Source organism: Eubalaena glacialis, chromosome 7 (assembly GCF_028564815.1).
Source record: "Eubalaena glacialis isolate mEubGla1 chromosome 7, mEubGla1.1.hap2.+ XY, whole genome shotgun sequence".
Classification (NCBI taxonomy): Eukaryota; Metazoa; Chordata; class Mammalia; order Artiodactyla; family Balaenidae; genus Eubalaena; species Eubalaena glacialis.
Genome location: NC_083722.1, coordinates 7,741,286 through 7,767,403, shown reverse-complemented (window position 1 = coordinate 7,767,403; position 26,118 = coordinate 7,741,286). Strand labels below are relative to the sequence as shown.

General features: G+C 50.3%; 1 protein-coding gene across 3 annotated transcripts; it reads left to right on the top strand.

The window, feature by feature from the left end:
- The first annotated feature begins 657 nt into the window (after nt 1-657).
- Nucleotides 658-23,132, top strand: TFAP2A (transcription factor AP-2 alpha). Of its 3 annotated transcripts, none has more exons than XM_061195704.1 (7): nt 658-769; nt 9,889-10,323; nt 13,416-13,467; nt 15,575-15,806; nt 17,668-17,786; nt 19,707-19,848; nt 21,786-23,132. In XM_061195704.1, the coding sequence occupies exons 1-7, from the start codon at nt 737-739 to the stop codon at nt 22,072-22,074; spliced, it is 1,302 nt and encodes a 433-aa protein (XP_061051687.1). In that variant the 5' UTR covers nt 658-736; the 3' UTR covers nt 22,075-23,132. The 3 variants fall into 3 exon arrangements, with proteins under 3 accessions (XP_061051687.1, XP_061051686.1, XP_061051688.1); XM_061195703.1 differs by lacking the exon at nt 658-769 and adding an exon at nt 5,060-5,239; XM_061195705.1 differs by lacking the exon at nt 658-769 and adding an exon at nt 7,766-8,628.
- The last annotated feature ends 2,986 nt before the right edge of the window (nt 23,133-26,118 follow it).

Below are 26,118 nucleotides of genomic sequence, written 5' to 3'. Positions count from 1 at the left end.
GACTCTCTGCGGAGGGAGGAGACGAAACCTAAAAGTCAGAAGTGAAACAGAATCGTGAACGTCTTCACCTACTGAGAAACACTTTGATCTGAGATCCGACGCTGAAGCAGCCCTGGGGGTTGCAGACTCGAATCCGCGAGGTTGAACCTCGCAGGCCGGCGGGGAGGCCTGGACCGGGGATCTGGCTTCACCGCGTGCATCCAGGTGCGCGGCACCTATCGGTTCTGACCCAGTCTCCGGGCCTTGCCCTTCCCCCCCGCGCCCCCCCCACCCAGGGCTGGAGATTCTCCCAGCCGCAAAGTTCCGAAGGGGAAGAGAGCCAAGGGAAGAGCGTGTAGATGCCCCCATCGCTTGGGTGCGAAAGCACACCAAGTCACACTCGCGTCGCTCCCAGCACACTCCAGCAGGCAGTCTGCCTGGGTTCTCCGGCCAGGGATTGACCGGGAAAGCGGGTTGGGGCTGCTGGGAAAAGCTGGAGCTGATGGCGAGATTGCCGCGGCTATAAATCCATCACTTCCCAGGTCAGCTCTGCGAGGCGCTGGGACTAGGGCTGGCGGAGTGAATTCCTGGGCTAGCGCGCATGCGTCGGCAGGTAGCAACCCAGCTCTTTATGACCAGGTGAGATGTTGGTGAGCAGGTAAAAAAGGATTTGCCTAAGCGATTCCAGGGAGCGGGCCCGGCCGAGCCCTACAGCCCATGCCCGGCGGGGACCCGTCGCCAGGAGCGCCGAGCCGCGATGTCCATACTTGCCAAAATGGGGGACTGGCAGGTACGGGGGTTTGCCTTGGCCGGGGCTGAGGTGGGCGGGGGTGGAGCGGGGGAGGGGGCCGGGCGGGGGGAGGCGGAGAGGAAGAGCCGCGGCCCAGGGCTGCAGCGTCGTAGGTGAGGCGCGCCTGGCAGCGCCCAGGAGCGTTCCCAGGAGAGAAAGAGGGCAGAAAAACGGGCGCAGGCGGCGGCCCCGGCGCCGGGGGCCACGCGCGCCACCGGCCTGCCTGGTGCTGGGGAGAGTCCGGCGCACGCTCCACAGGTGGCCCCGGGGGTCACCGGTGCTTTGCGCTACGGACGCCACCTCCCCCCCCGCCCGCCGCCAGTAGAAACTGGGGTAGATGACTAATTCAGGCGGGGGCAGGGCGCAGGCGGGCGTGCGGTGCGCCGCCAGCAAGGTTCCCTGCTCGCTACGCCTCCGATCTCGCCCTAGACCCCAGGGCGGCGCGTGAGATGGGGTTCCAGTGCACCTGTCTCTCTTCGCGTCTCCACGTTTGGGGGACCACAAGGGAGCGTGGAGAATAGAAAGGGGTCCGGCTGGACGGGTCGCGCCGGCGAGCACGTTCTTTTGGGGGAATGCTCAAAAGAGTTTGCGCAAAGTTGAGCTTCTCGCTCCGTCTTCTTCCCGAAGCCACTTTTCACCGCTTGGGCTACGGGTTGGGGTGCCTGGACGGGGGCGGTAAGTGGCGAGTGATGAGGCAGAAGGCCTAGAACTGGTCGAAACCAACGCCTCCCGAACTCGGCCCTGCTAGGCCGCGGGCACCGCAAGGCCAGCTAGGCTCCAGATCCTTCTCTCCCCTGAGCCCCGGGCCTGACCCCGGCCGAGGGAGCCTGCATCCAGCGCTCTCTCCTTTTCCCTTCCAGACGTTTCCCCTAAGGGAACCAGGGTGGCTCTGGCCAGGTTGGTGAGGATAGCAGCCTCTCCCCTGTCGCCAATTTCATAATGGGAACCGCGGGGCCTTCTTTTCGCCCTAGCCAAGCGGAGGCCTGGTTAGGGCGAGAGTCTATGTGCCTAAAAGCCCGCGGGCCGATTTGAACCAAACCCCCGATCCTCTCAAAGAAAATTTGAGGCCCTGCTCTTTCCGGGGCGAGTTCTTTGGCTTGTTTCAGATTTCGGCCATCAGAAGTAAAGTTCAGAGAAGTCCCGTCTTCCCTACATTCTCTGGAGTTGGGGAAAGGAAGTCATCTTGCAGTATTTATTTCTTTCATTGCACTTATTCTTTTCATCAGCCGTGAGCTCTTTTAGACCTCTCCTCCCAGTTAAACCTAAATAAATGCAATTTCATCTCCAGAGTTAGACTTTGTGGTTTAAGGGTGCAAATCCCACATCAAACTCAAATCTGGGGCATCCACACCTTTCCCTCCCTTGCCCCTGTGGATCTCAGGGCCCTTCTTCATTCTCTTCTCTGGAGGGGAAGACTGGGGGACTCCTTGACGGAGGTCTTTCGGTTTTCCCCTCAAGCCGGGCGAACTTGGCTGCAGAATTCCTCAGCGTGAGAAAACGCCCGCAGCGCAGGCTCGGCCAGGGTCTGGGCCTCCAGTGGGTTCGACTGAGGTTCGGAAGCAGCAAGATTCCAGCCTGAAGGGGACAGGAGTGAAGCCTGGGCCTGGCTCCCGTGGGTCCACAGTTTGGCAAGCAGTGGGAAGCCGGGATCTCGGGTGGGGCACGCGGATTTGGGGCCTGGAGAGGCCGGCTCCTCCGGCTTTGGCCTGTTGGGCTCCTGGGGCCCACTAGGTGGTAACAGCTGGTGAAAATGGAGTCCTTCTCCTTCCCTCGTTGTCTCTTTGTCTCTCTCAGTGTCTCTGTCTCTCACACAGATACTCACTCTTCTCCCAACGCCCTCTCCACGCCCCCATATCAGGCCTGGACCCCCGACCCCTGCCCCCAGGCCTGGCGCTGCTGTCCTGGGGTCCCGGCGAGGCCGGAGCATTGACATGCAATGAAGCGACTTGTCGTGGTAATGACGCTCACACACTACCGCGGCTCCGCTGGCTCCAGGGGCGACCGGGGCGCTCGCTCGGGCCTTTTCTTCGGCGCTCCTAACGCGGGCGGCGGCGCGGAGCCCGCAGGCCCCAATCTGCACCTCAAAGGCGCCCTCGGCGGGAAAACAACAACAGTTTAGCAGCCCCGGCGGGTGTGGAGCCGGAGATCTGCGGGGCTCGGGTCAGCAAGGGGGGAAGGTGGAGAAGATGAAGGCCCTGAAATGCCTTCCCCAGCCCACAGATAGAAAGAAAGCGAAACCTAGATTTCCCCCAAGCACACTGTGGCGACGTCTGGGGGTGTAAGATCCCCTGCTTCCGGGCCTAGGCTTTGGCCTACAGATCGCGCTCTGGGGCTGCGGCCGCGGCTGGAAGGGTGTCGGTCCCCCGGGAGGCCCATCCCCCGACTTCCAGCCGCCACGTTGGGCGGCGGCCCCGGGCCAGCCCGCAGGGTGCGTGGCGCTCGCGCTGGAAGTTGACCATTTTGCGGGCGGAGCGCGGCGCCGAGCCCGGAGCTGGGTTCAGCCAAGGGCCTGGGCCGCCGTGCGACGGCGGGGGCCGGGCCTGCAGGGGAGCGCCCGGGGCGTCGGAGGGAGCCCCTCCGGCTCTCTACCCCCCTTCCGGCTCTGGTCTTCTCCCTAACTTTTTTGGGGGGGCTTCTGGCCTACTCTGCCGGGCTTGGGGAATTGGCTGCGGTCGTCTGGAGGGAGAATTGCCCTTCGGCGGCTGGGGTGGGGAGTGGGTCCCCCTCCTCTCGCCTTCCTTCCACCTGTTAGGCAACGCTCGCATTCGCGACAGCCTCTACCCTCGCGGCGAGGACGCACCGTGAGACCCGGGAGGCCGGGAGATTTGCAAGCAACAGGCCCAGATGGCATCAGGGGTCGTTCCTAGAGCAACTCTGAGGCGAGACCTACTGTTGTTGGGGGATTTGCCGTATTCGAGAGGGAGAAAGGAGGTTTTGACATAGGACAAACGAGGAAGCTCGGCCAGAGAAATTAATTACTCTGTATTTCCAAGGATCGCATCACGTCTTTTTTTTGGTCTTTCTTTCCTTAAAAAAAGAACTCTGTTTCACAGAAGAAAAAAATACAGAGCCCCGGTGGGGCAAGCAGGCCCCCGTGTGGAGCGGGAGAGCCGGGGCTGGCGGACCTGGACGACGGGGTGGCTCCCGGGCCTCCGGGTTCCGCGCCAGCCGGGCACTGAGCCGCGAAAGCGCCCGCGTTAGTAACAGCACCAAATCATGAAGGAACTCTCCCTGCTTTAATTAAAAAGGGGAATCTTGGGAAAACTGGAGCAGATTAGCACAGCGAAGGGTTGGTTCCCAGCGATTTATTTTGATGCATGCATGACACGGCGCATACATGTCGGTATTTCGGCTCAACTCCAGAAGCGACTGTGAGTCTCCATAGGAGTTCCGTATTCCTGTCCACATTGCACCTAGCAAGCCCTTAGCCCAAATACCACGTTGAATTATCAGTCGGCCCTAGCTTCATACAAATGAGAGGAAAATCATTTAACCCCTGGAGCTGTCAAGTAACCTCTTCAGGGTACACTTTTTATTTTACACGCGGCAATTAAAGGATCCCAAAGCCCAGCCGAGCGACTGAAGCCGTCTGGCAAAATCTCCAACCTGGGGGGTGGGGTGGGCTGGGAAGCGCGAAGCCAGTAAAACTCCCAGGGCGCCGCGGCCGGAGGTGTCAGCTGCCGGGAGCGGAGGCGATCTCTTGTTGGGCAAAAATCCTGATGTGACTTCGCCGGTCTTCGTTTGGTGGTTACATTTGATTGCGAAAGGGATAGTAATTTCTAATAAGATTGGACGGGGCCGAAAGGACAGAGCCGCTGGTGGAGGCAGGGATGAGGGAGAGGTGCTGAAAGCCGGGCCCCGGTGCGGCCTCTCGGACCCTGCGCAGTGCCGGGCTTTTGCCGGGGCGTCTCCGGCGAGGAGGAGACGGAGAGGAGAGGAGAGGAGAGAGGAGAAGAGTGGCATGGGGGCGGGGGCGGGGGCGCCGGGGCAGGGGCGCGCGGCGGGGCTCAAGGGAGATTTCGTGGGCTCCCCGGCAGGAGCGCGCTCTAGGAGCAAGTTTGCGGCTTGGAGAGGCCTTTATACCCGGGTCGGAGCGGCCGGCGGCAGATTGTGGTGCTGGCGAGCAATTGGACTATTGTTGATATGCTAATGAGGCGATTAGGCTGTTGGTAAAGAGCAGGAAAAGGGAAAAGTTTCTACCATTAGAGGGAGATCTCCGAGCGCGCACGGGAGCTCTTTCCCTTCTCGCCTCCTCCTCCTCGCCCTCCTCCTCCTCCTCCTCCTCGCCCTCCTCCTCCTCCTCCTCCTCGCCCTCCTCCTCCGGCGCTCACCGCCCGCAGCCGGCACTTTGCGCTTACCCAGAGAGTAGCTCCACTTGGGTGCGAGGCGGAGAGGGGGCAAATCCATTCACGCCGATCCATGAAAATGCTTTGGAAACTGACGGATAATATCAAGTACGAGGACTGCGAGGTAAGCGCGGCGCTAGCTCAGTCGTCCTCGCGGCCGCAGGCTCGGAGCCGTACTTCCCGCTCCTCCTCCTCTCCTCGAAGCCAGCTGCGAGGTGCGGGTGGGACAAACTTTCCCCAGCGCAGCGCCCGCCTCTCCGATTCGCCCGAGGAGCGCAGGGGAGAAGCTGCAGAGGGAGGATGAGGACGTTCCCTTCTTTCATTTCCCTCCTTCGGAGCCCCTGTCCCACTTCCCCCCTTTTCCTCCTGACCGCTTTTGACTGTGCCTAAGAGTAGAGCGAAGAGAGACAAGCTGGGTTTTTGAAGCAATTGCTGGCAATTGGGCACGCGTCCGTGCACTCTGCGTGTCTCTCCAACGAGATTCTGAGGGCCCAAGTCACCAGGAAAAAAAAAGGAAAGAGAAAAACCCTTTCCCCTCTTTAACTTTGTCTCTGATCTTTAATATTCCTTCTTTTATGTATTCATTCTTTCCTTCCTTCCTTCCTACCGTCCCCCCACCCGACTTTTCTAAAAAGGCCCTTTTCTATTTGGAGAAGCCCCCCCCCCCCCGCACACTTCGCTCTCAGCTGGGCTGCACCTCCCAGTGAGCGGGTTCAGTTTGGGGACACTCAACTCCCAAACTGCTGCGGGGCTCCTCCAGGTACACTATGTTATTCAGGAAGTTCTAGGCAGTTTCTCTCTCTGAGCTACTTGGTGGGCGCAGCCCTGGGGTGGGGATGGGAGGCGGCACCGCGCGGAGCCGGCTAGCCGCCGGCTCCCTACACATCCGCCGGGCACTAGGCTGCGTGACCGTGGGAATCCTGGCGGGGCGGCCACAGCCTCCGGTGCGGGGAGCCCGCCCGGCCGGTAGAGCGCGCCGCACTGGAGCCCATTTTAAAAGCCACGATTCCCGGAGCTCGGCTTCTTGGGGCAGCCGGGGAAGCCCCAGGACTACCGGCCGGCCGGCGGGAGGCGCTGGGAAAGGGCCTGGCGGCCGCTGTCCCAACCCCCTTGCAACTCCCCGCTAAAAAGAGCCGATGAGTCACGGGAGGGGGAGGGGAGGGGGCCGCGACCGGAGAGATTACCTAAGTAAATAATAGGTGGCAGTCCCGGCTTTTGCTATTTTTTCTTCTCTCTTTTCTTTCTTTCTTTTTGGCATGTGGAGCTGGGAATGTCAAGCTGTCTGTGTGGGCGCAGCGGCGGGGTCTTCACTTGAAATCAGAACCTGGGCTATGTGAACGATGGGTCACCCGTCCCCTTCCTCCTCTCCTTTCTGTAGACTATTTTAAATCTTTCCCCTTTCCCGGGTCCTCCTTTTTCCCCTCCCCCCCCTCTCCCGGGGCACGAGGTGACATCCCAAGGGGACGGGTGCTTATCTGGGGACTCGTGTCGTGCGCGGTGCGGGGCGCAGAGACTCCATGTCGGGCCAGTCGCTTTGTTTTCAGGGCTGGGGGGCCCTTTGCGAGCTGGTCGGGGTGACACTGAGCCCCTAAGCCTCCCAGGGTGGATTGTCGCATCCGGGCTGTGGCCCGGGGCTCGGGCAATCACCTTCTCGGAGGCCGAAATCCCCGGCGGGCGGGGTCCGAAGCTCCGTGCGGCGCGAGCTGCCCGTGGGACCCAGGTGGGAGGCGATGCACTTGCACCCCCGGAGAGGGACCCTGTGGGGCCGCGTGTGCATGTGCGTGTGAGTGAGACAAAAACAGATGAAAAGCGAGAGGAGGGAGAGGAGGATAAATAGAGCGAAGGCTGTTTCAACAACTTTGCGGTGGGCGAGCGCCGGAGCAGGGATTTCGGGTTTCCGAGCCGGCTTGGGGCCGTCTAATTATGTCGGGCTCTGCAGGGACACGCAGGAGGCGAGGTGCCGCTTGTTCCGACACCCCGGCGGGCAGACTGGCAGCGGCGGCTGGGGGAGAGCGAGCCGTGTCATCCGGGGGGGCGGGGGGCGTCGGGCGGGAGTGGCCCAGCCAGTCAGACGGGTTTGCGCCGGGAGCCGGGAGCCGGTGCCAGCGGCGCCCGGGCTGGGCCGCCTCGCGCCTCTGCGCGCCCCGGGCGGCGTCCCGGCTCCCCCTCCGCGAGCCCCGGCCCCGGAGAGCCGAGGGCAGGGCGCCCGCCGCCGCGAAGTGTCCAGCCCCGGGAGTCCGCGGGAAGCCCGAGCGGCGGCCCGGGCGAGGGCCGGGCCCGGGCGGAGTGCCGGGCCATGGAGGAGCGGCGCGGGGGCGGGCGGCCGAACCCCGAGCCCCAGGCCCGGCTGCGGAGCGGAGAAGCCCGCGGCCGGAGGCGCCCGGGAAGCAGCTCGGGCGCCGAGAGCCAGACGAACGCCGGGACGCGGTCCCCGGCAGCTCCCGGCCGCGACGCGCGGCCCCCGCGGCATCCCGAGGTCTGCCCCAGCCTTTTAGGTCTGATTGTCCTCGCTCGCTTCCTCTCCCCTCCCCCTCCCCCGCGGCCTCCCCCTCCGTGCGCGCCGGCTCGGTCCCCTCCCCCTCCCCCCTCCCTTCCTCCTCTCGGGCTCTCCCTCCTTCCCGCCCTCCCCTCTCCCCACTCCTTGCTCCTCTCTCGCGCCCACACTTTCTTTCTCACACACGCACGCAGACACATTCTCCCTCTCTGCGCGCTCGCCCTCGGTCTCCCTCTCTCCCTCTTTCTCTTTCACTTTTGCTTGCCCTGCAACCTTTTAAAATGTTGCCCCTTCCCTGTGATTCGCCAGCCGCCGCGCCGCGGCCCCCCGCGCGCTCGCCCGCTCCCTCTCTCGCCCGCTTTTTGTCTCTCGCGCTCCCTCTCCCCTCCTCCGATTTGCTACACTGAGGCTCCCGTCAATGGACTGCATTGAGAGCCGGCTCCGGCGCGAGTTGCCTCTCCGCTTCACGCTCGATTTCCAGGCATTCTTCCCTTATTAAGTATTCGTGTAATATTAATAGTCATGAATATCTGCTATTAGCAGGCTCCAGGAACGCTGCCCAGCGCGGTTATTAGAAGCTCAAGCGAAGCCGCCGCTAAGAAAAGAGGGGAGACACGGATTAAGGAACACGCGCGCGCGCGCGCGCACACACACACAGACACACAGACACAGACACACACACACACTTCTTGCTTTTTGCCTTTTTGGGGTTTTTCATTTTTTAAGGAACTTTGAATCCTACCCGCTCACGGCAGGATAGAGACCGTGGGTTCGACCAGCTGAAGGCGCCGCTCGAATCGGTGGTTCAAGTTCGGATGGACCAGAGCGGGGCTCCAGCGCTCGGGGGAGCGGCGGCGCCGTGACCGGAGTCCCGGGTGGCGCGGGGCTCTCGGCGCCTTTTGTGTGGGGCGCGCTCGGGCAGCGGGGCAGCCGGGCTCTCCGGGCTTGCTTGTTGTTTTCCACCCTGACTCGTTACCCCAGACTCTTCGCAGATGTTAGTTCACAGTTTTTCAGCTATGGTGAGTCCCATCCCCACCCCCATCCCTGTTTCCTTAGGAATTTTACTCTGGAAAACCTGGGGCTGCGGAGCGGCCCGTCCTCCTCGCCCGGCTTTCCTTCAGGGCACCCCCTTTCCGTTTGCATTGCCCTCGCTCCTCGTATCTCTCCCTCTCTTCCATCCTTCAGCCGAATGCGGTACCCCCCATCCCCCGCTCGACCTCTCCCGGCGCGCAGCCCTACCTCGCCGCTACTTCCCAAGGCGTGTTTCTTGCCACGTTCGTCTTTATTTCCTCGCCTCTTCACGTGTTCCCGAGATGTTCTCAACATTTGATGCTTAATCCGGCTACAGGAAAAATGCTGCCCGGTGTGCCCCTTCTTCCCCTCGGGGTCCGGGGCTGAACCTCCGAGGGCTCGCATTGCCTGCAATCAACTCTGTTCGCTTGTTTTGCAAGCGAATTGCAATAGAGGAACCCAAGTCAGGCGTTTCTTCTGCCCTTTGGGGCTGGGGTGGAAGGGGCGGGGGCCTCCGCCCCGGGGTGCACCTCTCTCTTTTAAACCCAAGACAAGGCTGGATCTTTCCATTTGAAACCCAAGACAAGGCTGGATCTTTCCATTTGAAACCTTGGCTTGACGTCCCTCTCTCCCCGTCTCTATCACAAATCGACCCTGTCCAGAAAAAGGCTCCTAACTGAGGAAGCCGATAAGACAGACCCCCATCCCGCAGTTAAGACCTTCTTTAAGCTGGTAACTTAAACGTGGGCTTTCCTTACAGCCCTCTACGAAATATGCTTCTATTTAAATAGTCATGAAATGGTAATAGCCTTTGAATGGGTATGACTGTTTTCCTCCACTTAAATGGAACAGGGTAAACAATAACGCAGTGGCAGGCAGGTTCAAATGCAGGGACAGAGAAAAGGCCGCTTCTGCTGTTTAATACTTAGTAGGAATTTTAATTTTGCGTAAGAGAGGTTTCACTCCACAGCTTAACGGGCTGTGTTCCGGGAGGCCCTTTTTCGCCTTTTTCCCCCTTTGAAAAAAACGCCTAAGGAGAGTCTCTTATGCCCCCTCACTGGCACAGTCGAGCTCCCTGCGTTTGGGGAAAGGCCCTTTTCACTCCCGGAGTATTTGCTGAAAAGAACCGCCTAGGGCTCCTTTCTCGCGGCGGCCTGCGGACGGGGACAGGCCGTTTCCCACGCAGCCCTGAGCCGTGCACTCAGTGTGGCAGCTGTAACTCGACGCCTGATTTCTTGTTCTCTGCCCTTGCCCTCGCTCTCTTCCAGGACCGTCACGACGGCACCAGCAACGGGACGGCACGGTTGCCCCAGCTGGGCACTGTAGGTCAATCTCCCTACACGAGCGCCCCGCCGCTGTCCCACACCCCCAATGCCGACTTCCAGCCCCCCTACTTCCCCCCGCCCTACCAGCCTATCTACCCCCAGTCGCAAGACCCTTACTCCCACGTCAACGACCCCTACAGCCTGAACCCACTGCACGCCCAGCCGCAGCCGCAGCACCCGGGCTGGCCCGGCCAGAGGCAGAGCCAGGAGTCTGGGCTCCTGCACGCGCACCGGGGGCTGCCCCACCAGCTGTCGGGCCTGGATCCCCGCAGGGACTACCGGCGGCACGAAGACCTCCTGCACGGCCCCCATGGGCTCGGCTCAGGACTCGGAGACCTCCCGATCCACTCCTTACCTCACGCCATCGAGGACGTTCCGGTAAGAGGCCCCGCGGGCGGCGGGAGAGGAGACGCAGACCCTGCTCACCCAGCCCCGAGAAAACCCCCGGAACGTGCAGCCCGGGGGCCCGGCCTTTCCTCCCTGGCGTTTACTTTCTCGAAATCTCCTTTTGTTTTTTCGGGTGGACACTTTAAGGACCCACCGAGACAGCCGCCTTAAAAAAAATGGAAAAGAATTGTACTTGAGGGTTCTGCCCCTAGAACAATGGCTCCTGGAGCTCCTTTAAACAATGCCTGCGTATTACCATTGAGAAATTAGACGAATGTCACCGTTGACGGTACCTTCCCCTCTCGACGACAGTAAACTGTTTCGACGGGGAGAGGATCTAATTCCAACGCTGTGTCTGTCGTGGGGATTTCTCCCTGTCCTGAAAAACATGTTAGAGTCAACCAAAAGGGCTCATTGAAATGCCCTGGCCATTTAAAAGAAAGTGTGAAAGACACACTAGGAAAATTATTTTTACCGGATTTTATGAGTGCTAGTGATATCTGAAAGTTATGTGTATACCCTACCCTGATTAAAGAATAGTAAGGAGCAAGTCCGAGCAGGAGGGCATTAAATGCAGCCTTTTTCTCTTCCTAGGGGTGCTAAGTGCTGACCTCATAAATCATTAACTGGGTTCCCAACGCCTCTCAGAACCCGCTACACCCCCATATTAAATGAATGTTTTGAGACTATCGGGCAATGCATTCTTTGAGTTCTAATTCAGTTTTCAATAAATGCAGTTTGAAATGATTTCTAAATAAGCATGGTATTAGCGCATTTACTGTTTACAATGCAAACCAGGCTACTGATAATTTGAAAATACTTTCTGAAATTAAATTTAAACCAGCATCTCTTGCTTCAATTCTACATATTTATGGTTTCCTCACAACCTTCCTGAAATGGAATTAGAGCAAGCCAATAATTTTATTAAAGCTGTAAAGGCTCTGTTAATGCTGCTTTTCTTTGGAGAGGAAATGTATCTGGATGTGATTTTTGCTAAAATGCTATTTCAAATTACTGCATCAAATATTGTAGCAATATGTCCGTTGACAGTTTAATGATTACTGCATTAGATTGCAAAGAAAATGGTCAGATGAACTTACCTGCTTGCTTGGTGAATTTAAAACATTATTTAAGTTACATAGGAAAATAGAAAATTTATTACATCTCTCATTTGGCCTAGTTAATCACTGAAATTTGTTGGTTATGTTTAGCAGTGTAGCATGGAAAGCAGGAAAGTAGGCAGTTGATCCAATGTGGGGTTTAGTAAGCATTGTGTGTGTGTGTGTGTGTGTTTTCATACATGTTTTTAGAAACTGATACTAAACTGTGCATTTCTTGGAAAGTAAAATGAGAGGAGCAATAGCTGAGAAAAGGGCCATTAAAAAACAAACCTGGAAGTTGTGATCATTTTAGTTCCCCTTCCCAAAGATTCTCTGAATCCTTATCCTAGTCTGCTCCTTGGAAATATTTGAATTGCAAAATAACGTTGCGAGCTTTTGGAACTACTGTGAATTAGAATTGCTCTACTTTGCAAAAATTCCAAAGTGGCTGGTGTGAATTCTTGACACCGGTATAGTCACTCTTCGTGGTGAGATTGGCCTATAGGAGAAATTAATCAAAAGATCAAATAAAAACAAGGAAACCCAGTTGCTGCTCTTCCCCTTCCCTCCCCCACCTTTTAAGAAAAAAAATTCTTTCAAAGGAATTTGGGTCAGGAAAAGGGTTGTTTTCAATTTTCCCATTGCTGCAACAGTTAACCTTTAATAAGAACGACTGCCAAATAGTTAAGAAAATCAAATCGATGGTGAAAATTATTTAATCATTAATATCTCAGTGGGGTTTTAAACTTAACAGTCTTCCCTGTATGGACAAGGTCTAGAAATAACACAAATAAAAGTATTATGCCACACTACATTTACTTTATGGGTTTAGGGTGCATGCATAAAGGGATCATATTTCCCTATATAGTTAAAACACAAGAACTGCAGCAGTAGTCATTTCTGAACATTTCTCAATTTAATTATACTTAAATCCAGAAGCACTTTAGGCAAGTTACAAATGAGAGCATTGAGTATAATAAAACCTGTAATAAAGCAACTTAGTACCATCCACCCGGAATCATTGCGATCAGGCACAATTAACAGGAGCATAAATCCAAGACAGAATGGAAATGTTCGAATCAGTATTATTGTTGGACAAAGACTAGAGAAGGAAGTAATAGTTTTTTTAAATGGTAATGCCTGTGTTTGGTAACGATTGTGAAATCTTCTATCTCAGCAGCCCTGGTGCTAATTTGTAAACACAGGCAGACATTATATTGCCTGTCAGTTTCTGCATTAGAAAACACGATTTCATTTTACTTTCTAATCACGTTTTGACTCTAGCACACACGTATACCCATCCATCTGTAGGAAAAAAAAAAAAAAAAGGAAAAAAGAAACCCACACTAACAAATCCAAATCTGCTACTGGACACAGGAAAACCTCAAAGGATTTTTGTTTGTTTGTTTTTCTTTTTATCATTTTCATATCCCTATCTGATATCCAATTTAGACAGTAGTCCTTTAAAAAATTTTTTTCATGTATCCATAAGTGAAGATGTGTATACACGTTTGCTCTTTATCACATCACCTAAAACGTTTCCAGTACTCCCCTGTTACTCCCGACTGTCATTTCTATTGTGTTTCTCTGGCTTTTGCTGCCTGAACACTGGAATTGCTGAAGTCCGAAGCCGCTGAGGCGCCAAACTAAAGCTAGGTGTATTTTTAAAGGTTGAACTGACTGTGAGAAAGATCAAAACTCGGTTTAATTTCCAAAGAAAGTTTTATTCCCCACCCGCAGCTCCTTCAAATGTGGATTATTTGTTGGGGAACGAGAAATTGGCCGTGGGTGTACAGTGAAACCTCTTGAGCTGCAAAACCCCCAATTCCAATAAGCCAAGATGAGATGTTTATATATAAATGTCACTAGATGGGAGGGGGGAATTTTGAGTCTACACCTTCCCCTCCCCCTATCTTGCACGAAATATTCATTTCCTTTTGTTTTGATTATACACTTACATCCATGTGTATCCTTTTGTTGCAGCATGTAGAAGACCCGGGTATTAACATCCCAGATCAAACTGTAATTAAGAAAGGTAAGCCATTTCCTTCTGCATTCCAAGCATGTCCTTACAGGCACAGTGCTATTTAAAAGAACTTGCAGAGCTGTGTTTATTTTTTTCCAAGTAGGATTTCCTAAAGGCTCAGAATTAGCGAATAGATAGGCATAGAATAGCAATGCTTAAATGATTGGCTTTCAGTATGTTAGTAATGGCAACAGGCTAGCTTTGTTCTGATTCATGACTTGAACATTTAATTTAGTTTAATGATATCTGGATAAACACATGAAATGTGTAATAGTTGAACAGATTTGGAAGTGGCAGTTCAATTTTGGAACGGTTTTAACAGTTCAGTTAATCCATTGCGTGAGTGGCCATGAGTGTTAAGAAGTGTATAATGCTAAAAACAGTGCAAGAAATTTAATATTAATATAGGAGCAGATGATAAAAAGACATAGCACTCCTTAGCAGAGGGGGAAAAAAATCTTTCATGTTCTTAAATTTAATTTCTCATTAGCTGTTTAAGGGTTTTTTAAACTTTGTGAATGAGGTTAACAAAAATTTGGCTTTTGGTTAAAATTAGGTTTTTGAAGATGTCAGGTTTATTAGCATAATTGTTTGGAGCAGAAATTGTTTTAAAAAAGTGTCAAGTGATTTGGATGGATTTGTAATTTATGTTGTTTAGTGAGTAGAAATAAAGTTTACTGGATTAAATGCTATTCACAGCAGCTTTTTTTTTTTTTTGTTATGGTGGCAATGTTACATTTCAGGATTCTAGGCACCACCAGAGGACGATGCTATATAAAACTGTTCCCATTTCTAACCCCAATCAGTATATTGTTAGCGAGTTTAAAGTTTCATTTTTGCATCTGTGAAGTCTTTGTCATGTCAAATTAGATGTGCAAGGGATAAATCTTAAGAGATGCTCTTTCCAAGTCGACATGATAATTGGCTCTTTTATTAGTAATCTCTCAAGAGTTCGTTTAACTCCTATTGTCTCTATTAGCCTCCCCAGAGCTATTAATGTCACAAGTGATCTATCCAAAACCTAGAGCCCCCTCCCACCTCCCTATACGTCTAAAATATCCCCATTCAAGAGGGAGGAGTACTGTATACACGTATTATGACGCATACATGTATTATTATGTATATCTCCATGTGGAATTTTAAGATGCAAATGCATACTGTATTTAAATGGTTATGAATGCATCTGAATTATATTGGTGTTAGAAATGTAACATGTTAGTACACTTTCTGCTGGCCTTGAATTTTTTTCTAAGTATGGTGGATCCAACGATGAAGAGCTTATAATTTTAACTAACAAGAATATATCCTCCCCTTCCCCCCTTCCCAAAGAAGATGCTTAAGCATAGGACTATTAACTCTTTGCTCATCAAAAGAACACATTGCTAGCTTTCCATGGTAGGCCTGTTTATCCTTCTTTCTCCCAGTTCAAAACGGGGCTTGGAATGGATTTCCAAAACTCGAGTCTTTTTCACAGATAAACATAGGAAAGGGCCTACTTATCAAAAGGATGGGGTGTGACAACAGAATCCACCACTTCCCGGCTTGGTGCCTTGAATGAAATGCTCATTTACAGGCCGCTTTAGCCATCTAAACTCTCGGCTGATTTTAATTATAGGTCTGTGAAGCAGTTTCTCCCCAACGCTAAACCCCTCACCCCACGAAAACTCCCGAGCCTACATAGCTTGCTCTCGGTTTACAAACGTCACCCCCTTCGCTGCACCCCAAGCCCGTGCTCCAGCACCCCGTCTGGGGGCCACTTCCCTCGGATGCTGAGAGCCGAGAGGGTCACGAGTTCACCACCATCTCTAGACAGCACCCCCGCGGTTAAACGGCAAGGGTCCAGGCAGAAGCACAGGCCTGGCTGGCGGGGCTGGGCCGCCCCTCGGCCGCCGGTGAGACGCGCCGAGGGGCACAGGCTCCATCCCCAGGACCGGGATGGAGCAGGGACTAGGGCAGGAGATGCGGAAGGAGCCACGGAATTTTCAGGGCTGGAAGAAAAGCGGGGGTTGCGGCGCAAGCCTGGGAGCCGGCCCGGGCCGGGACGAGGGCCGGGGCCGCGCAGGGCTCGGGAGGGATCCTCGGCGCCCACACGCGGCCTCCCCGTCTGTCTCCGCAGGCCCCGTGTCCCTGTCCAAGTCCAACAGCAACGCCGTCTCCGCCATCCCCATCAACAAGGACAACCTCTTCGGCGGCGTCGTGAACCCCAACGAAGTCTTTTGTTCAGTTCCGGGTCGTCTCTCGCTCCTCAGCTCCACCTCGAAGTACAAGGTCACGGTGGCGGAAGTACAGCGGCGCCTCTCACCGCCGGAGTGTCTCAACGCTTCGCTGCTGGGCGGAGTGCTGCGGAGGTGAGGCCGGAGGAAGGCCCTGCCCGCCAAGCATTGCGCCTGCGCCGGGCCGGCGACGCGGACGGGCCTCGCGCCAGGGCCCTCCCTTCGCGGGAAAAGAAAGGGGCGGGGAGAAGAGCGTAGAACCCGGTGGGTGGGAACTGGGGGCGGGGTGAGGTGGCGGGCGCCTGCGCACTCCGCCGCGTTCCCGCGCGCTCCGTCGTTCCGGGGGCGCGCCCGGGTCGGCCGGCGCGGCGCGCTCAGTGGGACCTCTGCCTCCTCCCACCCCCTCCCCGAGCGCACGCGCAGTTCGCTCCGTCGCGGGCTCAGTCCCGGCCGCTGCAGCCGTGGGGCGCCGCGCACCCGCCTTTTCCCTCCTCGCGCACACCTTGCAAGCCTAGGAAAACTTCCTCTCAGGCGCCTCACTTTGCCTTACCTCCATGTAGGGTCTCCGATTGCAGCCCGCCGTCCCTTGAATAGGGTTTAAGTAGAAGACAATGGTTTTCTCTAGAGTCTCCGCGCCACGCCCCCGGGTCACCAGACGCAGACCCTTCCGCCCGAGGTGCTCGCACTAATGGTTCCGATGGACCGCGTCCCCATGTGTGCCAGGCAGCGTGCGAGGCACGTTTGCGTGCATTATGTGTGGTCGCTACCGACGATTGCATGTTGCATATGTGGCCAGGGATTCTCGTCTCACCCGCGCGAGGTCGGAATGATTCATTTCGTAGATGAGATTTTATAAGGGTCGGCGAGGTGAAGCACCTTCCCTCAGGGCAGGTTTGTCCCTCCTCTGGGCTTTTTTGCTCCTAGGGTTCCACCCAGCGTTGTGTGTGGTGGGTCTTGAGTTGAACTTTCCCAGATAATATTTTCTACTTTTTCTCCTTTTTAATTTTTGATGAGAAAGTGGACCAAAACTTCATTCTTTTGACATTTATTCATATATCTGTTTATAGACCCAGAGTTCTGCTGTGATGGGTATATCCCATACAAAGGCTACAGAGTTTAACATCAGCTATTCCACTCTTTCCTTCCTCCTTCACGGTCATTTGCTGTCCCTTTGTAATCTTTCATTGACACAGATCTGAATCCGCCCTCTGCCTTTTTCTCCCCCTTCCCCCATCCCCAATATTGGAGACTGTTTACCTAGGGGAGTATAATCTAATCCACACAATTAAAGAGCACTTGAGTAGGGAATAAAATCTGAAATTAATTAATTTGCTGTTTTATTTAAACAATTTATCTTAACCACTTTCTGATTATGGGAGTCTATTTAGACATCTATTTAGAACCACCTCCATCGTCTCTGAAATCAGGGAAATTTTTAAAGGCTGATACCAACTTTTGACTTTTCCAGTTAGGCTGGTGACATGGCATGTAAACAGTTGGTGAAATGAATTTCCCACTGGGGCTAAAGCCAGAGAAAGAAACGTAAGAGTGGTGATAACTTTGGTTACTCTGAATAACCTAACAGCAGATCTTGCAAAGACAATTTAAAGACCCCATTGGGATTTGTGTGATTGTAACAACAGGGAAAATATACAGTCATCAGTTGAACTCAAAAATACTTCACACCCTAGAGAAGAGAGCTGTGTTTATTTGTTTGTAGTTCTTCTTTAGAGAGTTGGGAGATCAGAACCTTCCAACCTGCCACAATAGTTGCAGTAATAACTGAACACAGGGGGTGCTTTAGAGTTTAACAAGCATTTATCGCCTATGTTCTTTCTGTACCATTCCTTCCTAGGTTTCCCTTCCTTACATATCTCGGGGCCAGGATCCTAAATTTTTAAAAGTACATTTTAGGAAGTTGTCAAAATGACTACAGTGTGATGCAGAGCAACCAAATGTTTTCTAAATCCCTTTCTCACATGTATTTGTGAAACAGGGCGAAGTCTAAAAATGGAGGAAGATCTTTAAGAGAAAAACTGGACAAAATAGGATTAAATCTGCCAGCAGGGAGGCGTAAAGCTGCCAATGTCACCCTGCTCACATCACTAGTGGAGGGTAAGTGAGTTCCCTTGCTAAAGAGAAGGGAAGTTTCTTCTGAGAAAATGGCTCATATTCAGTGGCCAGATGTTTGGTTGTATTTTGTCAGTTGGGCAGTTTCATTTTTCCAGAAAACATAGCCAGAAGTGAACGGAATTCTTTCGTGTCAAAAAACTATTTGCATTTATTCCTGTCCTCCTTTCCTCTTCCCCTCTGCCACAAAATTACACCTCCCTAGCCCAATTCTGACCTAAACAATGTGAAAACTTAAGAACTGCATATTCTTCAAGTTCCAGTCTCCTTTATAGAGCTCAGCAGTAAATCACTTAAGCTATTCTGACATCTGCATTTGAGAAATGCGTGACCATTACTTCCTGAATTAATTTGGGAATCTTTGACCTGCATCCTGATTTAAGACCATCCTGAAAGCTCAGGGTTATATGCCCTTTTAGGTTTTTGTTTTCCAAACATATGCTTCCTTATCTCTCATTTAATTGTGCTTCTCTACTGGAGAGGAAGAAAAGTGAGCAATTTTAGACTTTGAGTTATTTGGATAGAAAAAGAAAAAAGAAATATAAGCATTGCAGAAAGTGTCTCATGTCAGCTTTTTACACACACACACACACACACACACACACACACTCTCGCTTCTAAACCCCTCAAAACAAAAGCTCACCCTGTCCTCACTCGCTGTTCTAGATACATCAGAATCCAGTCACAGCAGTCACATCCCTACTTCCTCTAGATCCCTCTTAAGTTTGTCCGATACTAAATTGGCTTAAGTTTGGGTGTGTTGGAATGAATGTATCATTCTTTTGCATTTTCCTTTGTGTTTCGTTGGAAATGTCTTATGCCAACAGGAAAGAAAGAGGCACTTAAGTTATGGCGCAGATTTCAAAATTACCATTTATATTTAAAGAAGGCACTTAATCTTATTTATATCTTGTATTTGAGGAGACATAGTATAATTGAATTCAAGTTCTAGCTTTGTAAATAATTTTAAAAATATTTAAAAACATAAAATAGAGGAGAAACCCTATGAACCATTCGTTAATGGTGTCAAAAATGATACTAATGTGACTGTTAAGTCATAAGCAATTGTTCAGTGCCAGAAACTCAGCTACAGTAGCATTATATTAAAAATAATACCAGTACATTGGGAACCCACCGTTCAGACCCCGAAACAATTACACGCAGAGAAAATGGTAGTAGCAGCTTTGGGTGTAGTGTGAGAGTGTGCGTGGTTTTGGGGTTGAGTCCTGTAGCAGGGAAGCAGTTTCTGGAGAACTGTTATTGTTTGTGATCTGCTCCATTTTATGGAAACAAGCTCAGTGGAGAGGGCTTTGATGCTCTAATTGGCGCATGCGTTCTTCCGGAGCTGGAGCTAATGGCAGGAAGCCCTGCAGTAAAAACCAACTGGTTCAGGAAATTAAAACCAAAGATTCGAAAATCAACAACACAGGCAGACTCAGTGGAGTGACCCTCAAATCCTCTTGGTTAATCGGTTTGGATGAACAGATAATTATATGCGATAAAGTTAAAATGTAAACCCTTAGTCGTTCCCTTGCAGAAAAGCTCAAGGAGTAATTATGAATATCATTTATGAATGTGTTGATAGGTGTGAGGTTGGAATACAAGAAACATTTTAAAAGAGAAGGTGGGGGAATGTCATCGGGGTGGGGGATGAGGCTGGAGGGGAGTTGATGGGATTTAACATTTTCCAATCGTCTCGGCCTTCTAGGCTAAGTGGCCATTTTCCCTGGGAAGTGCAGCCGCCAGATCCTACAGAGAAGGAAAGAAAATGCCTGAAATGGGAAAACAAGTAGTTTGTGTTTCCTACAACATCTGGGTTAAGAAAATAAGGGAGTTGGGAGGCAGTTTTGATCCCAACTTTTTTCATTCTCTTGCCCTCGCCTCCCTCCTCTCACCTCTTGCCAGGAGAGGCCGTCCACCTCGCCAGGGACTTTGGGTATGTGTGCGAAACTGAATTTCCTGCCAAAGCAGTAGCTGAATTTCTCAACCGACAACATTCCGATCCCAATGAGCAAGTGACAAGAAAAAACATGCTCCTGGCTACAAAGTAAGACATTACCTCTTCGGGGTCTCTGTGTCTCTCTGTCAAGAGAAACAAAAATCAAAATCGTTTTTGCTCTCACTTTTGGCCTCTTTTCCTTTTGTGTTAATCAGCTCTGTTGTAAATATTGAAGTTACAACACAATCTAATAAACCATAATTGATTTTAAAGGGGCAATACAAAGAAGATTGTGAGTGCGTATTTCCCTCTTTCTCCTCTCTTTCACCCCACCTTCTCATTTTAAAAAAAAAAAATTAACGTGTATGGGGGTGGGGTATAGTAGGGATTTGATGGAAGCTGAGTGTGGATTTGCGACTATTTCTGGTCAGAAAGACCAGAATCAGGTGCTTTTTTTTTTTTTTTTAACTTTTTATTTTATATTGGAGTATAGTTGGTTAACAATGTTGCGATAGTTTCAGGTGTACAGCAAAGTGATTCAGCTGTACACATACATGTATCTATTCTTTTTCAAATTCTCAGAACCAAGTTCTTAAAGGAGTGACAGACTTGCCTGTATGTTTTTGTCTCTTATCAATATGTTCTCCAAGGGCAAGGATTAAGCAGTGGCCTGCAAAATGTTCAAGCCAGAAGCTGTCCTAGTTTCAACCCTAACCCCTTCTCCCATTTCTTGCCTTCCTTTCTCATCCTCCTCAGAAGTGCTGTGTACACACACACACACACACACACACACACACACACCCACCCCACAAGTTCTAGCCTACAGGCGAGATGTCAAATAGGTTTCCAAATGGCCCAAGTTATATTCCCATCGGTGCCTGGGCTGAAAAGGCTTCTGCAGGTGGTGTGTGAAAAGAAAATGACTGTTTTGATATGTTTTCTGGAAATTAAAAGGCTTGTTTGGAAGCCCTTAATTATCCAAGTCGATGTCACAGGAGGGCATGGAACCAGAGGGCAGAGGCAGCGGCCTCAGGCAGGGCAGTTTCTGGCCTGGGGACACCAGCTGGCCTTGGAGGAGGTAGTCTGTCAGTGCTCCCCGTTCTCCATCCTCCCTTCACAGCCCCCCACCCAAAGGCTGCTGCTGCCTCAGGAAGGCCCAGCTAGTCCTTGCTTCCCAGATTCGGAGACTGAGCTTCCCCTGTGCAGGCCACATGGCCCGTATTCCAACTTTTCCCTCTTCTCTTAGCTTCCCAAACACACCCATATTCACAATTTCCCTAGACAATTTTTTTTTGGTGTGTGGGAAAAGAGGTGGAATGGGCCATTGAAATGTCTATTTCTTCTTCCCCAAACCACTCTGAATTATCCCCAAGTAACATTTTTTTTTGTTTTTTGGCGACTTTTATTTTTTTATTTTTTATTTTTTGGCGACTTTTATTTTTAAAGGCAAAATAATCCCAAGAAAAGTTTTGCCTTTCTTGTCCACATCCACCCTGATCTGAAGGTGAATGAGTGGAGAGTCCATCCCCCCAAACTGCTGCCGAGGTCTCTAGAAGATTAGGGAAGAGGGGGCTCTATAGTATTTTGAGCAGGACAGCTGATGGGTGCATGCTATTGGCTGTGGAAGAGATGCTTGCGTTTCTGACTCCTTGCCCCTCTGACTCACCTTTGTTTCTCTCCTAACGTGTGAAATGTTTTCTTGCGTCTAGGATGCTTGGTGTGAGCGAGAGAGGAGGGGGTTAGAAGTTTGGTGCAGCTGAGAGGTGAGAGAGAGACACACACACAGAAAGACAAGAGAGAGGCATTTGTGGACGTGTTTAAGGAGCAGGAGATGTTCAGGTGGACTCAGAGGTGGCTGGGTCTCCCCACATGCGCCCCTCCCCCCCCCCAGTCTGTCTCTGGGGCTTTGGGTCAGGTCAGGTGTCGGCGTGATCCAGGCAGAGGTAACGGCAGGGAGCAAGGTTTTCTCTTTGCTGCCGATGCTGCTAGCTGCCGAGCCTCATGTCTCTCTCTCTCTCTCTCTCTCCGCTCCACTTGTGCTGCAGACAGATATGCAAGGAGTTCACCGACCTGCTGGCTCAGGACCGATCTCCCCTGGGGAACTCGAGGCCCAACCCCATCCTGGAGCCCGGCATCCAGAGCTGCTTGACCCACTTCAACCTCATCTCCCACGGCTTCGGCAGCCCGGCGGTGTGCGCCGCGGTCACGGCCCTGCAGAACTATCTCACCGAGGCCCTGAAGGCCATGGACAAAATGTACCTCAGCAACAACCCGAACAGCCACACGGACAGCAGCGCCAAAAGCAGTGACAAAGAGGAGAAACACAGAAAGTGAGGCGCTCCTCCTGCCCCGCCCCCTGCCCGCGCCGCCTCCCCGGCCCCAGCGCGCCCACCCACTCCATCTCCATCATCTCCATCTCCATCTGCATCATCTCCATCTCCATCTGCATCATCTCCATCTCCATCTGCATCATCTCCATCTCCATCTCCATCTGCATCATCTCCATCTCCACCTCCACCTCCATCTCCATCACCCCCCACCGATCACCACCGGCAGGTGACAGCTCCGGGATCAGCAACCCCCCCACTGCTGCTACTGCTGCTGCTGCTGCCGCCGCTGCCGCCACCGCCTTCGGTCCGGAGTCTCGGGGTCCCGGGGACGGCGCTCCACTGTGAGCGGGGCGACCCCGCAGTCTCAGGCCCCGGCCCCGACTTCCTCCATCAGCACCAACTCCCCTTTGCCCTTGTGTGGAGCCTAAGAGAACAGAACAGGCCGTGAAGCCAGCAAAGAAAAGTTCTGTTGGAGTTTGTGAACCTTTTTTTTTTTTAAACTAACAAATCAACAACGACAACAAAAAAAAATTTAAAACTTTTTTTTTTAGAAAAAAGAACGTAAAAATTAAAAAAAAAATTATATGAGCTTCATGGGACGGAATCACCACCTTCTCTTACATACTTCAGATTGTAGCCATACTAAAAAAAAAGAAAAAGAAAAAAAAAAGGCAAAAAAGGCTAATGACATTTTTATCAGTATTGTGAATAAACTTGAACACAGATACTCGAAGTTCCATGTCTTGTCTTCAGTTCTAGAAGTTTTCCCTCTTCAAGGTAAAGCGACCAACTTGAACTCTCTCTGGCAACACGATTCACAGTTCTATAAGGGAATCAGTGTTCACGTCTCTGTATATATTTATTTATGTGTAATTTAATGGGAATTGTAAATATGGTGAGTCTGTTTTAAGCCTTTTTTTTTTTTTAATTTATCTGGTGATCTCGTTTACCTCTTGTTTAGTGGGTTTTGAATCTTCCCTATTAGTTCTTCATGTGGTTCATGGTACTTATTTAGGAATCCAAGGTTTGGGGGATTTTTTTCCTCTGGTATTCATGAATTTAGCCCTGTTGTAGCATGTTAAAAATGACAATGAAACAGCTGAACAAATAAAAAAAGTAAAATAAAATTTTATAAATAATTAGTATTACATTTAGCTTTTCATTGAACTGAAAGAAAAAAGTGCTATTGGACCCTGGAAAGATTTTTAACTTGAGTGGTTTGATAACCGTTCTATGTATTGTGGGGAGAAAAAAAAAAGTTTATTTTATTCCACTGTCCTCCCTTAAAAGCATCATTTGAGCAATAAATGAGTATTGTCTTTAAACCAAGGGTTAGGGATTCCCCCCCCCTCTTTTTGTTCAAAGAACTTCAAACATTTGGGACCACCTGGTATTCTGTATTTTCACTGGCCATTTTGGAAGCAGTTCTAGCTGTATTGTACTGAGTTGTGCTGGCAGTAGTTTCCATGCCTGTCAATGTATCATAGTCCTTTGTTGCCCAGATAAATAAATATTTGATACGCTTTATGTCGATTTTTTTTTATTCAGTGGCTGTCTTTACCCAGGCGTATTTTTGGTCTTGGCAGTATTTTTTATTCAGTATGGTTACAGTAATTGAGTTTAACTCTCCCTTGGCAATTGCTCCTTGCAATAAGCAGCTGAACCCATTGTTTCCCTCAAGTATAATAAAAACTTACTTTCAACTTGGAGTTCAGAGCAGGGTATCATTTAGATATTCCACTGAGTCTGTATTCAGACAAATGACACAATAAAACCCAATGTATTCTTTTGGATAAAAGATTGTTTGTACTGCTAAAGGAATGACATACTATCTTTTCCTTACTAGAAACATTAATTTTATTATTAAAAATAAAGTTTTATTTATGTTGATCCTTTAGGTTTTCATTTGTGTTTTGAAAACCAAAATATAAAACCTTCAGAGCCAAACATTAAGGATGACAAGGAAGATGGAGAGCAGGCAGAAGAACCTCTCGCTCGCCCTTCATAGCTACTTTGGGATCTGTCTCGGAGGATAACTGAAATTTGGACTGTTAGTTCATTAACACAAAGGGAATACCCACTTCAAAATTCACTTACTTGCTCTGGCTTCTCAGTGGCTAAGACATGCAAGTGAGTGAAAACTAGCTCTAGTTTTCTGGGAGGAGTGGCAGAAATGTACATGGAGAAGGGACAGAGAGGGCACATCGTCTCCCATTTATTTTAATATTTCATTTAGAGATGAATTCATTACTGTGCTGTTCTTAGTAGCTCTTGAGGTAGCAGAGGGGACTGGGAAACTCTGTTGATTCCCAGAATCTTTTCTGCCTGCCCCCTAAATGCCCACCCACCCCTTTCCCTCACCACGGGGCTCCTCCTAGGACCTTTTAGAAATACAAAACCTTCTCTGAGGTGGGGCGGGGAGGGAGGGGGAGGGCTGCGGATCCTGCCCCTGCAGGCCCGTCCCAGCGCTTAGCCCTCACAGAAGGAAGGACTTCCTGTACATAAAAATGGCGAATTCAGAGCTTTTGTAAACTGATTTGGAAAGTCTTTGCATTGGAAGTGAGGAGGATTTTTAATGGTTTAAAAGAAGAAAGTGGAGGTGGTAAACTGGAAGGTTCACAGGAAAGGTCATAGGAAAAGTATCTAGTATACATACTGGAGGAGATTCAACATTTGTTCTTCCGCTTTGACATTCTGAAGGACTAAAGAAGCAAAGCATTAGACAGTGTCCATTTTGCAGCCTTTTGCTTTCTAATCTCCTTATGGAAGGCAGTGTAAAATCAATCTCGACAGACGAACGAGAGTTGGTGGAGTCTAAATTCTATTTTCCGAAGCCAGAGAATTCATAACAATGGTGGGTTTTAAAAAAAAATTTCAGATGGAAAGTGTACTCTCAGAACGCGATGTGGCAATTGTTTTTTAAAGCGGTTATTTATTATTTCCTAGAGAGACTGGTTAACTGTAACGTAGATGTAACAAAATAATGAGGCGAATGAACCCTAACTGTACATACTCTTGACAGAAATGAAATGCACACAGCATCGTAGCAGGTGAAGTGAAGCATTGTCTATCAAGGCTGTTTTTCTTGGCTGCATCTCAGATTGTGTGAGGATCCTAACCTCAGGCACAATAGCATTCATAAACAGCCATACATTGCTTCTCTTTCTCCAATGACACATAAATACTCATTTTAAAACGAAAACAATCGTATTAAATACCATTCATTCATATCTGGATTTACAGATGCTTGTTATGTTGGAAAACCTGAACCCAGTATAATCCTTGCATCCTGAGAAAGATAGAAGGGAAATAGTGTGTTAGAACATTACAAGGTCACAATAAACAATGGTTTCTAAATGCACAGAATTAGTTGTTTTTATTCTGTAGTAGGACATGCGGAGGATCATGATACTGTCATTTTCTTTTTCTTTTTCTTTTTTTTTTAAAAACAAAACATTTGAAGAAACTATGCATATTTTTAAGGGGTGGGGCGATTGGAGGGGGTGTTATTAAAAATGACTTTTATGGCTATACGGATTTTGGCTTTCTCTGTTGTGACCAACATGTATTTTCTAAAACACATGGTGATTACTTGACAGGTCAGGTGCTTATATACTAACAATAGTGATTCTCTTTGGATTAACTCAAGTTAGGATACACAGTTGAATTATGAGGATGCTTGCTAGGCTGTGCTAATTGCCACGCCCAATTTTTATGGAAACACAATGTTCCTTCCAGTTTGGCAGTCATCATTACCCCTTCTATTCTCCAACACCCTTTAAAAATCACAATCCAATCCATTCCTCCCCAAAATCGAATATTAATATAATTTGAGTTCTTGATGGAACTACCATCAGGACTGCAATGCCCCGCAGCTGAAATAATATTTAAAATAGAAGGGATTTGACATTTGAGAAGTCAGTGGCTTGAAATACCCAGTTGTACTTAGCTAATTCAGTCCTTAACCTCTGGTTTCAAATAAATCAATTACAGTCGATTCCACTTCAGTTCAGAAGTGCACAGGGTTTTAGTTAATTGAATACATTTT

Coding starts and splice junctions, on each gene's coding strand:
- TFAP2A (XM_061195703.1), top strand. CDS start 5,189: ATGAAAATGCTTTGGAAACTGACGGATAATATCAAGTACGAGGACTGC. Junction 10,324..13,415: donor ACGCCATCGAGGACGTTCCG/GTAAGAGGCCCC, acceptor CTTTTGTTGCAG/CATGTAGAAGACCCGGGTAT. Junction 19,849..21,785: donor AACATGCTCCTGGCTACAAA/GTAAGACATTAC, acceptor CTTGTGCTGCAG/ACAGATATGCAAGGAGTTCA.